The 18,034-nt window shown below is 43.0% G+C and overlaps 1 protein-coding gene across 18 annotated transcripts in view; it reads right to left on the bottom strand.

The window, feature by feature from the left end:
• The window catches only part of MAGI2 (membrane associated guanylate kinase, WW and PDZ domain containing 2), a 618,641-nt gene that overhangs the window by 23,429 nt on the left and 577,178 nt on the right, over positions 1–18,034 (bottom strand). For 17 of the 18 annotated variants that reach the window (XM_079993549.1, XM_079993547.1, XM_079993552.1 and 14 more), the window contains 2 exons: positions 17,200–17,343; positions 2,141–2,279 (listed from right to left, as the gene is read on the bottom strand). In XM_079993549.1, coding sequence (XP_079849675.1) covers positions 2,141–2,279; positions 17,200–17,343 — 283 coding nt within the window. Of the gene's footprint in view, positions 1–2,140; positions 2,280–13,291; positions 13,474–17,199; positions 17,344–18,034 lie in introns of those variants that run through there. The other variant, XM_079993544.1, reaches the window with a different exon arrangement.

Below are 18,034 nucleotides of genomic sequence, written 5' to 3' on the forward strand. Positions count from 1 at the left end.
AGCCATTTCAAAGTAAAACAAATGAAGGAAGGTAGCTAATAATCAGCCCAATTCAGCTTATACTGAACGGATAGTTTTTTGTGAGCTGCCATCTTCTGTTTTGTTTTAGAGCTAAGGGCCAGCTCACACACTGACGTAGAGGGCATTTCTTTATTTAACATTTTAAAGCTGCTTTTCTGGGCAGACCTATCTGAAACCAGATTACAATATTAAACTTCCCCACAATGAGTAAGCAAAAATAAACTATTAATAAACAATCCTGTAAAATCAAAACAGTATCACCTTTTAGGCAGTAAAGCAATCTCATGTGTGGAGTTATACTGGAATCTTGTGTGAACTTGCCACCAGGTATGTGGCAATGCCTACCAACTGTGATGTGGGCAGCTTCTGCAGACATCTATATAGATGCACACTCAATTGACTGAATGAATTACATGAATTGGGTATACACACATATATGGCAAGCCTGCCGCTTCATGTATTTTAAAGATGTCTTGCCATTCCCCTAGTTATTTGCTTTGAAGCCATTTGTTATAATGTTGATCCCCCCCCCAACTCAGAGAAGAGTGTTCATTCTCCCTTGTGAAGATTTCGGTTCCTCTAGCCATTATTATCCTCAATAAACAGGTTTTGAGATATGAGATAGATATGCAACATCAATTTTTCTTAAGCTATTAGCCGGTGCATCCTTCTGTGAAGGCAACTCCACTACCAGAGCATTAATCAAAACTTTTCCTCCCGTAGAGATATCCTGATCAAATCCATGAATGACTGGGCATGATCAGGCTACATTTGGGATTTTCTGTTCCCAACTCCTCTGGATTAGTAACAGAATCTTTTATTTCTTTCTACCCAAATACTGCATTCCCAGAGACAACATGGAGATTATATTCTTTGTACTATGTTTATATAATTAGTCCCTCTCAGCCTATAATCTCCAGTGAATTTTACAGCAAAATCTTAAGGAAATACACATGCAATTCTACTTCCTTTACGGAAAGTGCTGCCAGGCTCTAGTTAACTGGGTGGTAGTGAAAATGGAGTTGTTTAGAAGCATAACTAAATATCTCCCCAACTGGGGATTCATTTGGCTCTAAGCTGCTTCCCAGAATGCCCTCAACACTTCCCAGAATGCCCTTTTGGGCTCTTCCCATGTCAGAGCTTTGACTGGACCAAGGCTTTGGAGGAGCTGGCAGAATTGGGGAGGACGGCTCCACCACTGGAACTGTATCTTTAAAGCTGGAGGGGTAGAACTGATCTATTCCATGGCCCACAGGGCAATATCCCAGGGACACAGTCCTTACAGTCCAACCCTACAGGTACCCTGACTCCACCTTTCAAACCTGGGACTTGGAACTGAGGACTAGTGACATCTAGAATGCTAAGCAAAGCCTCCCATGAGCTGTGAAGCTCTGGACCCCTGGCTAGGCAGCTCTTGCATTTTTCCATGGATACAGAAACAAACAAGGCTGGGCAATCTTAACAATATATTATGCATGTTTATACTTTTTTATAACTTGTATTGTGTTCCTGTTTTCTAGTCTATTAGGTTCCCCAAACAGCTTGCAATTTCCCCCCCAAATTGTAAACAAACAGTTAAAAGCTCATTAAAACCACTACTATGAAAGCATTTTTAACCTCCCCCCCAGTGCACACAAATGAAACTGATCAAAAAGCAGCAAAATTGTCAACTAATTCAAAATAGACATCAATAGAAAAAGAAAATGCACACTCTGGAAATCTCTTTTGATGATAGTATTTGCAAATGTTTGTTATTTCGATTAGCAATTGAATTATGTACTTCTCCCCAACAAGTTTATGCAGCGTGTATATGAGAAAGCTACCTGAAAATTTCATTGATGAAACTCTCCTTGTAAGTTTATAGCATCTCTTCCCCTGTCAAGCATTGCATCTAATGGGTCTTTTGGGCCCTGTGTAGCTGGGAATAATGCAATTCTACCTCTGCTGCTGGTAGGTATCTACAAAAGGCATACGGCGATTTAGCTACGCATTATGGCATGTACTTCCAGAGGGACGTGGTACTGATTTGACACATTTGCAATTGACACATAGCACTGAACAGATGCAATTTCCAAGACAAAAGAACCACAGATTGATACTAATAAAAATGAAAACCCACCATATTCTGGGACCTGCCCGGTTCCACGTTTCAGTAGCAACCGCACTCTCCTGCCGCCAGATTTGATTAGTTCTATTGCTCTGGCGTGTGTCATGTCCCTTGTGCTTTCCCCATTAATTTCAATTATTTGATCCCCCACCTGCCAGACAAAAAAAGGGTGCCAAGTTAGACGAAGGGAAATGAAGCATTTAATTTTGAAAACACATAAACATACAGTGTCATTCACATATCATTCGTTTAATGCATTTGGATGTACTAGATACCTTAACATATTTTTTCCTCCTGCCTTGAATTAAAGATGAAGGTAACATTAACCTCAGTCATATCCTAGGGTCTCTCTCCTCCCTGACCCATAAGCCACATTTAGTTCAGACCGTAACTTGTACAGATGCTCAGGACCTAAGAAACAGAACTGTAGTAATGGGTAATGATAGAGTTTAACAAGAACCATTTTGCTGCATATCCTGAGCAGCTGGGGAATTCTGAAGGTCCTCAGTCCTGGGAACAGGATGGGCCTGTTCAGAGCTGCTCTCATACACTATGCCAGTGGGCCAAAGTAGTCTGAAACTGAAGGCTGCCATGTAATTTTAGGCTTTCACATTTCCCAGGAGAAGATATGGAATAAAAGTAAAATAAGCAACAACAACGGCACAACGTAGCAAAGTCAGCCCATTATTTAAATCCCATTTGTTTTCGTGATGGAATTAAACATGTGCTTAACTTTCTCCTACTGAAATCAGTGAGAATGAAGAGTGCTTAACATGGGATGGTTTGTGCCCCAGCTCTAAAAGAAAAATCCTAGCAAATGATAGGGCACTTAAGACATTCTTTTTGAAAAGTATGCTTCCTGGCAAAAGTGAGGAGGAGGCCCAATCTTCAGTTAGGGTAGGAAATAACAACCATATTGATTGCTTTGTCGCTGTATGTATTCTTATGCCATTCTTAATCCATCATTATTTTCTGAAGAATGCACGGCATTTTCCTTTACATCGCTGTGCCTTCAACGCTCATCTTATTTTTTATATGAAGATATTATTCTTTGAAAGAAGCAATCTATATCAGTACACTGAATGAATGGCTTCAGTTATAATCTTGAGTCAGGTATTTGCTCCCTGGCCCACCAGATGGCAAAAGTGCAAATTTGAACCCAAGTTAAATTAACTCGCTGGTTTAGCAGATTCTTATTTGCTGCTGTTATTACTGTTAATATCTTTTTATGTTTTGTGCTATTTTATTGCTGCTCCTACTGTTTTGGATTGCTGTTAGCCTATGAGCTGCCTTGCAAGCACCCTGAAAGCGGAATAGAAATATATAAGATTGCAAATCAATAAGCTGGCCTTCTTTTTTTAACTTCAGCATAATTCATACCTAGGACACAAGCTGCTTCTTTTATGCCATATGCGCACTCTTTATTTATAACTGCTCTGCCTGTGTTTCTTCTGAGAAACATGTTAGAAAGTAGTCCCCATGAACGAGTATATTGATTTGTCAAACAAGCTACACTGATAAGAACGGCCAATGCGACACCAGGGCTCCCTAAACCCCACAGCTGTCTGTTTTCCTGCGTCTCGATGGGCCAGAGGTTATCACCCACATGAACAAGAGCATGTGGGCTCCGTCAAAGAAGCACAGTATCAACAGAACAACAGTCGACTATCAATGCTTCCCAGCTAAAGAAAACTGCAGCTCATTTTGTTGGGACATTTGATCACTGCAGCACAGAATGTCCTAAAACCTAGATGGGATTTTCTAAACAAGTAGAGCTGCTGGAGAGCAGGACACATGGCTGAGCAGATTAAATAAGCACATTTATCAATACCAGAGCAACACACCTGCTCTGCAATAGCTCAGCATGGGGAGACGTCCCCCTGAGAGCATGGAGACAATTCTCACTATGGGAGGCATCTGAAAATCAACTCAGACTTGGGTGGAAATCTAAGTCATGTTTGAATATGAATGATTTATACACACACACACACACTCTCTCTCTCTCTTCACCCCCAAATGAAGCTACCTTACCCTGCCCCATCTGATTGGAGCTGGATCTGTATGTTAGCATTGATGTTTAAAGGCTTTCTAAACTTTTTAATGTCTGCAGCTTGAAGAATATTAATACTAATGGAAAACAGTTACTACCTTGACTCTATAGAAGCATGGTTGAATAGATTGTGGAAGAATCTTACAGAGAAACTAACCCAGCATCTTAAGAGTGCTAAGGAACACAAAGAGCAAAGATGATTTTGACACATTATGGTACAGTACGTGTTTATTCTGCACACTGGAAAAGACAGTGTTGTTCCCTCAGCACTAGCTATCTATGGCTCACTCTGGGACAGTCTGTTAAGATGGAGAGTAGAGGACGTTAAACTGCTATAATAACCTCTAAATTATTGTACAAACCTGCCTAATGTTTGGCTGTATCTTTTACATTGCATATGCATGGAATATTTATTGGGAAGTGGGGGAAATGTGTGTTGTTTTAGGGAGGAATATTTAGGAAAGGGAAGGCTTGGGTGGCAAGGGGGCTGGGAGCCAAGGATCTGCGATGATATTTGGGGTGGAGATGCAAGAGAAGAGAAGAGCACAGCGGGAGATGCCATGCCGACTCACTAATGTACTTAGCTGCTTGATGTCGGCACACCCCAAAAATAAAATGCAGGCTTTCATCAGAACACAGTGTTCATGTCACACCCCCACACAAAAACTTCGTTTGCATTTATGATCCATGGTAAGATGCATCTTAATTACTCTTTTCTTTTATATTTATGAAAGCAGGAGAGTGTGTTGCTTTAAAGAAAAAGTCATTTCAGTTCAGATTAATTCAGATTCTCCAGCCAGGCTCTAGAACAACTGAGCTATGAAATTGAGTGGCCTGTTTTGTGACAATAATGAGGAGATAATATTCCTAGGGAGCATCTAAGTGACATTTTTATTGATAGGTTAATTACAAATAAAATTGTAAAGCTTTTAAAAACCATTAAAATAAGGAGACTCAGATGTATGCAACATTTGTATGTACTTTTTTCTTTTAACCCTCTATTTAGCAGGTAAATCATTACTAAACCTCCTACTATATTTCTCCCAATATATAGCTCTATTATTTTCTTTGACACGTCAGGTTCCCCCAGATAAGCGTATCTATATTGATCCAGCAGAACTGCCTTTCTGGTTGCTTTGTCCTTAAGATTTTGGTTTGGCACTACAGTACTACATAAGATGCAAGGGCAGGCATTTCTTTTGGTGGCAGGGGGCGAGGAAGAATAGTTGGTCTGGTGCAGAATTCGGTGGCCAGGTTGCTCATTGGGATTTGAGCATATTACACCGATCCTGGCCCAACTGCACTGACAACTTAGGACTGCAATATCTCAAGGAATGCCTCTGCCCATTGGAACTGACTCAGACCCTGTGATAATCCTCTGAGGCATCTCTTCTATGAGGTGTCAAGAGGGTGGCAAAACGAGAACAGGCCATTTCTGCAGTGCCTCCTGGTTTGTGGAATACTCTCCTCAGGGAGGCTCACCTGGTGCCTTCATTTCATGTATTTAGGTGCCAGGCAAATACATTTTTTATTCAACCAGGCCTTTGGCTGATTAACATTCTGTGGCCTTTTGGGTATGTATGTGGGAGTGAGGTTCTTGGTTTGTTTTGCTTTTTTATGTATTTTGTGTTTTCACTTTGTATTTTTATGTTGTGAACCGCTCTTTGATCTTCAGATGAAGAGCAGTATACAAATCTAATAAATTAATTTTAGAGGGGCCCAGAAAGATCCTGCAATGACTTTGTACAGCTGTGCGGTTTGTAGAGGCTGCCTTTAGAAGAACCAGGCGATCAGGCCAAAAGTCCACCCAGTCCAGGATCCTGTTCTCACAATGGCCAATGAGATGCCTATGGGAAGCCCAGAAGATGGACCTGAGCACAACAGCACCCTCTCCGCTTGTGATTCCCAGCATCTGGTGCTCAGAGGCACACTGTCTCCAACTGTGGTCGTAGAACCTAGACATCATGGCTGGTAGCCATGCAAAGCCCAACCCTCCATGACTTTGCCTAATCCTCTTTCAAAGCCATTCAAGTTGGCAGCCATTGCTTCATCTTGTGGGAGCAAATTCCATTGTCAACTCTGTGCTGTGTGAGGAACTCCATCTTGTCTGTCCTGAATCTTCCAAAACACAGCTTCATTAATGGATAACCTGGTTCTAGTATTATGGGAGAGGGAGAAACACTTCACTTTCTTCCCACCACACGTTTTGCTCTGTGTACGTGCATGAATCATTTTACAATGAGGAAACATATTGTGTGAAGTATTCCTGGAGGAGGGAAGGTTCACTCCTCAGGAACTCCAAGGGAATGAACTGTCAGCCAGGCAGGCAATAATGAGCCAGAGGAACCATGGCTCTGACTCAGCTTCCAACTTCCCTGTGAGAGGCTGGAAAATTGGCAACAGAATAAAGATCTAGGAATTGGAATCAAAGGAATACTGAGGAAAGAGCTGAATTGTGGTGGGGTCAGTGGGAAAGACAGGCATTAATTGGGCCTTTTGATGAACGCAGGTTACTAGATGTTCTTAGCAGGTTAGTAAATATTTTCAGTCGACGTGCACGGTTGGTTTATGACGTGTCAAAGCAATTACAGTTGCCTAACTTAAAGCAAGTTGCCTGCTGCGCCATTCTTGAATGAACAGGCCTCTGCCAACAACAAAAACTCATTACAGGTGTGCCGCTTCCCTGCTGCACCAGAAATGAAGGTAATTGCATGTGCGGGCTTTCAACCTGCGTTAAGTGGGGAATTTTAATGGTAAAAACAGCCCCCGATGATTGTGCACAAAGGGCACTGCTGTCTGCCATCTCCTTAATGCATTTTATAATTAAACCTCTTGAAAGAGACTAATTACCCTATGGAAAGTGACATCTCCTATTTATACGTGCATTGTAGCTTCCAAATTAAATATTCAATATCTTACTACTTTTTTTCATCCTTCCTTCTGATAGAAAGAGGCGGCCTGGGAAGGGCCCTGCATTGTGCAAGTTCCCCCACAGCATGGGGCTCCCTCTCTCCTGAGCTGAAAGCCCCTCTCTCGGTGAAAGTTAACTCATTAAAGCAGTCCTCGTAACACCAGTTCCAATGCACAGGCTGCTGCCATTGGTGGCTGGTGTAGCTCAGCTCAATTTTTGCTCTAGCCATTCACTTACTAGGTGGCCTCAAGCAAGCCATAAGAATGTTGGACAAGCCCTGCTGGATCAGGCCAATGGGTTAATAACTGGGTTGATTAACTGCCTGCCCTTTGAATGGAAGAACCTATATAGCAGCCCAGAAGAACAGCCAGATATTACCTTAATTGCTTCCAGATGGGGCTTCCATGCTGACTTCCCATCAATAAGTAATTCCAGATATTTAAATCTGGGTACTTGCTCAAGGGTGTGACTGCCTAGAGTCCACATGGATTTGGTAGTCCTCTTGCCAAATACAGTGTCCTTGGTTTCATCGTAGTTAATTTTTAGATGTTCTTTTTTATACAGCTGTCCAAATTTAACCAGTATCCTCCTGAGATATTGGAAGTGTTGAATTTTGTCTAATATCGCAAAAAATAGCTAACAACTTTTGTGTCCGGATTTTCACTTCTTGAAATATCGCATCCCTAACCAACACAAGTTCAGTAATACTTCATTTAGGAACACGGCTAACAGCTCGGCACTGCCTACCAACCAAACTTGCTTCCACTGAGCAGTTGCCAGTTCCTCTACGTCCTCCTAAGACCCCATCTATGCCTCAGCTCAAAGTTCCCCTAGTAGCCCTAGTTTTCCCCTACGGCTGAAAACTTAAACTAAACCTAAACTCTGTGCCCTTTGTTCTGCTATCTGCAAAGCCCTCTGTGCTCAGTTCAGTAGGAACAGCAAACTCCTGGGCTACTTCTGCAATGCTGTCCTCTCTTCCCGTTTCAGCAGCAAAGCCTGCCTTGCTTTCTGCACCTGGCTCTTCTTGCTCGTTCACATCTGCTCGCATCTTCAAGCCTCCATCCATTCCTCCCCTTCCCCCTCTGACCTGTCCTCAGTGCCCCACTCCCCTGGCTCCGAGCCTTCCTCTTCTGAGGCTTCCCTAGGGCCTTCTCGGTAGTGGCACCTTCCCTGTGGAACGCCCTCCCACCAGGTGTCAAAGAGAACAACAACTACCAGACTTTTAGAAGACATCTGAAGGCAGCCCTGTTTAGGGAAGCTTTTAATGTTTGATGTATTATAGTATTTTAATATTTTTTTGGAAGCCACCCAGAGTGGCTGGGGAAGCCCAGCCAGATGGGCGGGGTATAAATGATAAATTATTATTATTATTATTATTATTATTATTATTATTATTATTGGGGGCTTCCTGGCTGCTGTCTCTCACCCACTCCTCTTTAGCCAGCCAGTCCCTGACACAAGGAAGTGGTCTTTCAGATAAAGCGTGAGCACCTTAAATTCAATCCGAAAACAAACTGAGTTCTAAACGGAATCCAAATCAGGATTCTGGCCGCTGTATTCTGCCAAGCTGAAGTTTCTGAATTGTCTTCAAGGGCAACACCACCTAAATTCCTGATCCCAGACAAGATCTGCACACAAGCTTCCTTTCCCCAAGTCTTTTCCACCCCAGACATTCTTTTTCTTACTGAGCAGGGTTAGCCCTACCATTAGGCAGAGTGAGGCAGTCACCTCAGGTGGCTGATAGAATGGGGAGCTGTGGAAGCTCCTCTTGGGCCACTGGAGAGATTAGAGCTGTGTGTCCCATGACCTGCCAGAAATATCCTAAACTGCCCTTTGGTGGGCGATGCTACCCCGTTGCCAGTGTTGAAGGAAGAGTCAGCCGCCAGTCCAGTCAGCTCCTGTGCATGGGATGGAGAGGAACATGTGCAGAGCTGACATCCATACAGCTGTGCGGCATAATGATACCTCTCTGCTTGCTAGGCCTTTGCTCTATGTCACAAAGAGCTTCTCATTTGTCTTACTGGGAATCATGTTCTGTTTTTATAAATTGGTGCAAAGGCCTAGTCTCCAGGTAGGATATTTAGAGCTATAGCATATCATTACAATTCCCCCTTATTTTTATAGTATGGAGCATGTTGCACTAATTTTTCGAGAGCTTGTGCGCTGCTCTCCCCTAATATGAGGCAGCAATGTTTTCTAGATTACAATTGAAAATATTTAAAAGATTACAACTGCCTGTGATATTCTAATGGCAGAAGCCTTAAAACATGAATGTTGTGCAGCATCTTAGATGAGAGCTATAATTTAAAGAACTCATTCCAGAACACTAATGTATAGTTTTTGACCAAACTGTGGGAGGCAATGGAAGATAGGAGTGCCTGGTGTGCTATGGTCCATGGGGTCACGAAGCGTCAGACACGACTAAATAACTAAACAACAACAATGTATAATTTACCAATGGTCATGCTAATCCTCTCCACAGTGTGTATAACTCCAGCAGACAATGCAGTCTCAAAAACAATTCTGTTCAAAATTTCATTTTTTTTAAAAGTTATATTAAAAGTTGAGATTATTAGCTGACCTTTCTTTTGTGGCTGCTGTTAAAGATTTCCTCTGACCCATGGGATTCTAAAGACATTTCTAACAAGACAACCTGAGTTGTTCTGGAGAATCAAGTCAACCATATATAGCAGCAATCTTGTTCCTTCCCTTTTATTTTTCCTGAAATAGATTCTGTGGATTGTCCTCAGTTTGTGTAAAGATACTGTATAATGGATCACCTATTTGCTTCTGATTTATGATAGCATCAACTGCACAGCTGAAACAGATTTAGCATCCTAGAGGAACACATTTTGCATTTCTTTGTTGTGTATACAATAAATCTGGCCAATTTATGTCTCTTTGTCAATACAAGCCTGCTTGGGACTAGTGTTTGTGGAAAGCTAGCAAACTGGTGCCTTGCCACACTTTTGTGTGCTGTGTAACTAAGGCATTAGTGCTCAATTTAGTTTCAAGAATCATCAGAGCAGTCAGAATCCATTGCCAGTTTTGCTAAAACTGGATCATGATATATGAAGCAGGGAATTAGGATAAAGTCCTTCAAATGCCTTCAGAGTCTGCTTCAGAAAACAAAGGATGGTTAAACATAGATCGTGAGTTTTGAGGTTTATTAGAAGCAGATTAACTTAAATGTACGATTCAGACCACAGGCGATGCACAGTTTTCAGGCAGGAGCTATCTTAATTGCAAGTGGCTTCCTAGTTCATGATTATATATTTATAGACAGCCTCTGTAAACTTCTCTGCCTCCAAAATGATCAGGGGACTATACTTATCCTTGGAGATTTTCACAACAACTTTGTTGGGGCATGTTAGGTTGAGAGGTGCAGATGACTTGCCCCAAGGTCACCCAGTGACCTCCCAGGCTGATGGGCCGAGTGTGTGCAATGGGTACATGGAGCAAGGTGGGTTAGCCTGTGCCTGTTGGCTGGCCCCCACATCCTCTGCACATTCACTAGAAACTCTGAACAGAGCCCATGATGTATGCAAACTGGACACATAGGGCTAAGGTAGTTAGCAGCTGATAAGCTTTCAAACATGACACTCATATTTCAGGAATTGGCAGAGACTGCGAGACTCCTTAGCAGCAGAGAAACATGTTGAATAGAAGGAGGAGGAGTTTGGACTTGATATTCCACCGTTCACTCCCCTTAAGGAGTCTCAAAGTGGCTAACAATCTCCTTTCCCTTCCTCCACCACAACAAACACTCTGTGAGGTGAGTGGGACTGAGAGACTTCAAAGAAGTGTGACTGGCCCAAGGTCACCCAGCAGCTGAATGTGCAGGAGCAGGGAAGCGAACCCAGTTCACCAGATTACGAGTCTGCCGCTCTTAACCACTAGAGCACTGTCATATCAGAAACATTGATTACAGTGGACTTCCGGGTTGGTGCCATCGCCGAATGGCGGACTCCCTCTGAGCTCCGGAGGGAGCCTGCTCGGCAGGGGCTGGGTTCTACCGTGCCGGCGATGCGGGGACCCTCAAAAACCATGGGCGCTGAAACCCATGGGCATGGTGACTCGGCGGGCACCGTTTGCGCCCCCCGACCCGCGAAGGAGCCTTTTTAAAGGCTGTGGAGCGGGTGACGGGGGGGGGGTGTGCTGTGAGTCCTCCGCTTCCCCTGCTGAGCGAAGCCGCATGCCATTCGACGGAGAGCGCTGACTTCTTCCATTGAAAATTTGGTCTTTAAAAGAATAACCCGTGAGTAATTGGAACTTGGATTAAAAAAGGGGGAAAATTCTATTTAAATTCGGAGCGAGCGGGGGAGGTGCAAAAAGGAAGTCAGCCTCCCCCCTGTTGTAGAGGAGCTAAAGCAAAGGATTTGACAACTAAGATCGAGTGTAACCTTTTTTTGATAAAGTTATTAACTTCGCGATGGAAAATTATAAGACTGGGCTGGAGGAGAAAAGTGGAATGTGAATTAAAATGCAACCCCCCCCCCCGGAAACCCCGGGAGCGATCTGAAAGAGCGCCGGGAGAGGAGAAATAGAGGTTTTGACAGCTGTCAAAGGAGCTGTCAAAGCGGAAGAACAAAAAGAGAACTTTGTTACGAGGACTTTGCTGGTCACATTTGTTACAAATTGGATATAAATTGTTTAAAACAAGGAATAATAAGTTACTTTGACTGTTGGGTGTGATCGGGAAGGAAACTGAGTTACTATAATCCCTCTAGAGGAGCTGTGGGACACTACAAGTATTGTTGGCATCAAATTTGAATAGGACTTTTTATCGCCTGGGAAACTGCAGAAATGGAACACTATTTTGTCTACAGAGGTCTACACACTAAAGGAGACAATAGATTTATCTATTGAAGAATGGAAGGGACTTGACGTAATGTTTTGTTCCTGAATAACAAAGCCTCTGCAGAGGAATTAGAAGCTTTTTGGAATTAGAACATTTGTGCAGGAGAGCAGGGGAAAAAAAAAAAGAGGAGGAGAGAGAACAACAAGAACAATAAGAATAACAAGAACTGGACAAAGTTGGAAGATAGACTCCTTCCAAGATTGGACATGTGAAACCAAAGATGACCAAAAGATGGCAAAGACTAATAAAAAGACGGCAAAGCGGACTGGTGAAGGACTGTGGTTTAGATGTGGGAGCTCCAGGATGACAGTAGACATTGATGGACATTGGGAACGCAACCGGGAAAGGGGGGAGGGAAATTTGGAATCCAAAGGGTGTTAAATTACATTTTATTCTTTTTTTTATCTTTCTGTTTATCTTAATCTGTATTGCATATTAAAGACGGGAACTCGTGGAAGGGAACAGGTCGATTTTAGGGGATGGGAAAATATTTTTTTTAAATTGGGCCAATGATAATAATTTTAAAATTTGGGGTAAGAATTTGTTGAATCTATTTGAAAGAATTGGAATACAAGAGGGGGAGGGGAGGGGAAGTCCTGGAAAGATGCCAATGAAAATAAGGTTTTAAATTTTGATGTTTTTCTTTTTCTGTTATATTTGAAAATCTCTAATAAATATTATTTAAAAAAAAACTAAAAAAAAGAAAGAAACATTGATTACAGAAAAGAGAACACCTTCACGTAATTTGAATTGGCTGTATGTTGACTTGAATATCTCTATATCAATGTAACCTAAGTAAAGAGTTCTGTTTACTCAAATATCTTATTAGCGGAATGTCTGGGGCAACTAGAAAATGAGATTGTACTGTAATTTTGCTCTCGTCACCCAGGAGGCTTTGATCTGTTGCACTTGTTGAATACAAATGCATTCTGTTTGCTTTCTGTTCCCGGCTGCACTTTCAATTGTTTTTTTACCCTTTGGCGTTCCCAGTGTTTCTTCTATAAATGAACACCTCTTCTCTAATCTCTGATGAGTTCAGTTCCATCAGTATTGTGTACCCATCATTCTTAGTTCGTTTGTTTGTACTGAGTCTATTGACCCATCCAGCGAGCCTCACCAAAGAGGCTCTTGCACATCCTGTTAAATGCAGGATTGCCATTTCTTTTTCTTCACCTGCTTTTCTCTCTCGCATGAATTTGCTGAATGAGCTCCAGCATCCCAGCCAACTGCAGCCTTCTCTGACTCACATATACCTCAGGGTAGAATGCTTTTGGGTAATGCTTTATTGATGATGACAAACTCTCACTGTGCGATGCAAAAGGCTACACACTCCCCAAAGCACTCATTTACAGTGAAGTGTTTGGAAACCACCAGAGTTAGTTCCTCAATAGCTCAAGCACCACCTATATTTTGAAGGCATGGGCAATTTTGCCCATGCTCAAGTCTGCAGGAGACAGAGACATTCTTATGAAGCACCTACATCTATGACTTCATGCAGCTTTCTGCAACGTGTGTCCTTGTGTCTGTATATAATACAAAGATGACTGAGTTACTCATGCCTCTGTCCTTCTTGTGGAAATAATATTCAGTGACATTGCTGTAATCTAAAGAAACTCCCTCAACCAATCTTTAATTAGTTGGCTTCAGAATGGAGGAGGACTATAGCTAGCATGAGTGAGTGTAGAATTAGGAAGAGTACCTCCCTGCCCCCAATTCAGAATGTCATGAATGAAAGGTGCAAGATATGTCAGGTCCCCCCCCCCCCGATAAGATGCTTATATATTGTCAGAAAGAAATTGCAAAACAAATCCGGGGGTATCAGGAAGTAGAGGCATCATCAAATCCACAATGCATGATGGAAGAGTCTTGTTTATCTTTGTGTTATTTCTTCCCTATTTAAAGACAGCACTTTTGGAATAGTTGTGAATGCATCTATTTTTAGTTCTCAGCTCTCTTTCTGATCATTCACACAAAGCCCAACAACAAATACATAGTTTTCTCTTTTGCAATAAAAAAGTAAACAAAATACTCTATAGTAGTATTTATATATATAGTATATATATAGTATATATATATATATATAGTATATATATACTATATATTTATATATATAGTAGAAGACGCTATCACCACCACTCTCCATGCTGCTCTGTCCCATCTGGAGCAGCCGGGGAGTTATGTGAGGCTGCTGTTTGTGGATTTTAGCTCTGCTTTTAACACTATCCTCCCCCATAGACTGGTGTCCAAGCTAGAGGCGATTGGACTCTCCAACTCCACCTGTCTCTGGGTTTTGGATTTTTTGTCAGAACGTTCTCAGAGGGTTAGAGTAGGGTCACATATGTCCAAAGCCCTTAGCCTTAACACCGGCTCACCACAGGGTTGTGTGTTGAGTCCCCTGCTCTTTACTCTCTATACGTATGACTGTACAGCCATCTATTCCAGCAACAAAATCATCAAGTTTGCTGATGACACTACGGTGGTGGGGCTCATTTCAGGAGGGGATGAGTCCGCCTATCGGGACGAGGTGGAGCGGCTCTGTGTTTGGTGTGGAGAGAACAATCTGGCTCTTAATACAGCTAAGACCAAGGAATTGGTGATGGATTACAGGACAAAAAAGGCGGTCATTCAGCCCTTGTATATCAACGGGGAACGGGTGGAGAGGGTGGCGGAATTCAGGTTTTTGGGAGTGACTATCGATCAGGGCATGACTTGGAGCGCAAATACCACTGCTCTGGTGAAGAAGGCTCAGCAGAGAATTTATTTCCTCAGACTTTTAAAGAAGAACAATCTGAGTGAGAAACTGCTGGTGTCCTTCTACCGAGGCTCCATAGAGAGCATTCTCACATACTGTATTTGTGCTTGGTTCTCCAGTTGTACAGCTAGGGAGAAGAAGGTGCTCCAGAAGGTCATAACCACAGCCCAAAGGATTATTGGTCATCCTCTCCCATCTTTGGAAGAACTGTACGGTTCCCGTTGTCTTAGGAAAGCAAACAACATCCTGCAGGATGCATCTCACCCGGGATACAGTCTGTTTGCACTACTGCCTTCTGGCAGGAGATATAGAAACATCAAGTCAAGGACAAATAGACTGAAAAATAGTTTCTATCCAAGAGCTGTGGCCTTTTTGAATGCTGTAACTCGATAGTGTGACCTGGGAGTTTGATGGGTGTGGGTGTGGGTGTGGCTGGAATGTGGTTTGTTTGGTTGTTGTTGCTGTTTTGCTTTTGTTGTTTTTTTAAGGGATGACATCCAATTTCGTTGCACTGTGCAATGTTGCACTTGTGTAATGACAATAAAGAATCTATCTATCTATCTATCTATCTATAGGCTGGTAGTTAATATTTAAATATTGCCCTTCTCAAGTCCCTGAGTGCTGTCTCATAGATTAATTCTCGAGAAAACCCTTTGTTGCATAGAGATCACTGCAAAATTATGGTTTCCAGAGCTAAAAATAACTTTACATTAAGAGAAGCTATTTCCTGCATCAAGAAGAGCAGCCGCTGAACATTTGGATGAGCTCCATGGACTATTATGCATGAGTAATCAGGCACAGGCATCTTTTTAACTTTCTGACAATGCAATCCTATACTGTACGACATGTTTCACCAGAAGGAAGGCTCACTGAGGTCAATGAGGCTCCCTCCCAGATGAGGAGCTATAGCATAAATCCCACCTCAAGACTCTATACTTTGAAGGCATGGGCAAGTCCCACCTCAAGACTCTGGAGAGGGAGAGGCTTAAGAGAAAAAGTTGCAGGGCAGCATTCGTGCAGCAAAGTCCTATATGCTTTGAGTCTGGCTGGGAGTTATTTTCAAGTAAGTGTACATAAAATCACAGCCTGACACCCTGACCCTCCACATGCTTTCTTCGAAGTACGTTTGACTTTGTTCAATGATAGTTGCAGAACAACCAGTACGTTTGTGTTGGTGATGACCTTGAAAGCCCTAAACGGCCTCGGTCCAGTATACCTGAAGGAGCGTCTCCACTCCCATCGTTCTACCCGGACACTGAGGTCCAGCGCTGAGGGCCTTCTGGCGGTTCCCTCACTGCGAGAAGCCAAATTACAGGGAACCAGGCAGAGGGGCCTTCTTGGTAGTGGCACCTGCCCTGTGGAGCACCCTCCTACCAGATGTCAAAGAGAAAAACAACTACCAGACTTTTAGAAGATACCTGAAGGCAGCCCTGTTTAGGGAAGCTTTTAATGTTTGATGGACTATTGTGTTTTAATATTTTGTTGGAAGCTGCCCAGAGTGGCTGGGGAAACCCAGCCAGATGGGCAGGGTATAAATAGTTTTAAAATATTATTATTATTATTATTATTATTATTATTAGTAGTAGTAGTAGTATAGAAAGCCACCATAGTGCACCCCTAGTAAAAACTCAATTCAGGGTGAATATGACTTAATGGCTTCAAGTTACTAAACAGCAGGAAAAACTTTCTAATAGTTTGCCAGTGGAACAGTCTCCCTTGGGAGGGTTGTGGACTCTCCTTCCTTGGAGGTTTTTAAGCAGATGTTTGGACGCAGGTGGCGCTGTGGGTTAAAGCCTCAGCGCCTAGGGCTTGCCGATCGAAAGGTCGGCGGTTCGAATCCCTGCGGCGGGGTGCGCTCCCGCTGCTTGGTCCCAGCGCCTGCCAACCTAGCAGTTCGAAAGCACCTCCGGGTGCAAGTAGATAAATAGGGACCGCTTACCAGCGGGAAGGTAAACGGCGTTTCCGTGTGCGGCTCTGGCTCGCCAGAGCAGCGATGTCACGCTGGCCACGTGACCCGGAAGTGTCTCCGGACAGCGCTGGCCCCTGGCCTCTTAAGTGAGATGGGCGCACAACCCCAGAGTCTGTCAAGACTGGCCCGTACGGGCAGGGGTACCTTTACCTTTACCTTTACCTTGGATGGCCATCTGTCATGCATGATTCCTGCATTGCAGGGGGTTGTGACCTTGGGGTCCCTTCAAACTCTACAATTCTATGGTTCCATGATTCAATGACTTAGACCACCAGTGTATGTTTCACCAGGTTTCCAGTCACATGACAAACCTGAAAGGGGTTTGGAAGTCTCTCCTTGCACCTTCCCCAGAATTTCCCCTTTTGGGGACTCACATTGTCTTACGTTAGACTGGCTGAGCCACTGCTAAACTGGGACAGCCCAAGATCTGCCAAATCCAAACTCTCTAATCCTGCAAGATTGTGGGTTTGGACTGTGCCGTTCCTTTCAAGTACCTCTGCTAGCTCCCGCCTCTTCAACCCAGCTTACCCTCATTCTTCCGTTTCTTATTGCTGGCCCCTCTTCTGCCAACCTCAACACATAGAGATCCATTTTGTACTCTCTTCCTCCTCGAATGCTGAATCCAAATCCTTTGGCTCCCTTCTCCATGTCCACAGTAAAATAATCAAAGTCCTGTATGGTCAAAGAACAGGGGGGAAATGAATCATTTCAATGAATGGAGAGCGATTTTCTTTATCGAGGCTACAATTCTCAACCCATAGCTAAATTAAATGAAAATACTTGTGACTTAGCTTGAATTACTGCAGGCATGGGGAACCTTTGACCCTCCAGATGTTGCCGAACTCTAACTCCGATCACCCCTAGCAAACATGGCCAGTGGCCTGGGATGGTGGAAGTTGTAGTTCGGCAATATCTGTAAAGGCTGAATGTTCCCAACATCTGTTTTAATGTTTGATGCTACAGCCTGGTTCAAACACTTACTAGTTGGCAGCAGTTATTGTGTGGTGAAAGGCATCTAAAATTATGTGTGATACATGTAGTCCACATGGAGGCTGATACTCAAAAAGGCCCAATTCCAAAGATCATTCTTTTTTTGTTTTTTTACTGGGAAGAATCATGGAAATCTGGCGGTTGTGTTTTCAGCCTTCGATGTGTATTGAAGAGGAAAGGAGTGTACTTATTTATCCACATAGGTTGTTGTTATCTGGTAAGTATCTGATCTGGGTACATGGGTGTTTTTTATGTTTTTGCTGCTTTGGGGGAGATAGAATCATAGAATCATAGAGTTGGAAGAGACCACAAGGGCCATCGAGTCCAACCCCCTGCCAAGCAGGAAACAATCTGAATGTCTGAACAATCTGAT

The sequence above is a fragment of the Podarcis cretensis genome (assembly GCF_951804945.1).
Source record: "Podarcis cretensis genome assembly, chromosome: 10".
NCBI classification, from domain to species: domain Eukaryota; kingdom Metazoa; phylum Chordata; class Lepidosauria; order Squamata; family Lacertidae; genus Podarcis; species Podarcis cretensis.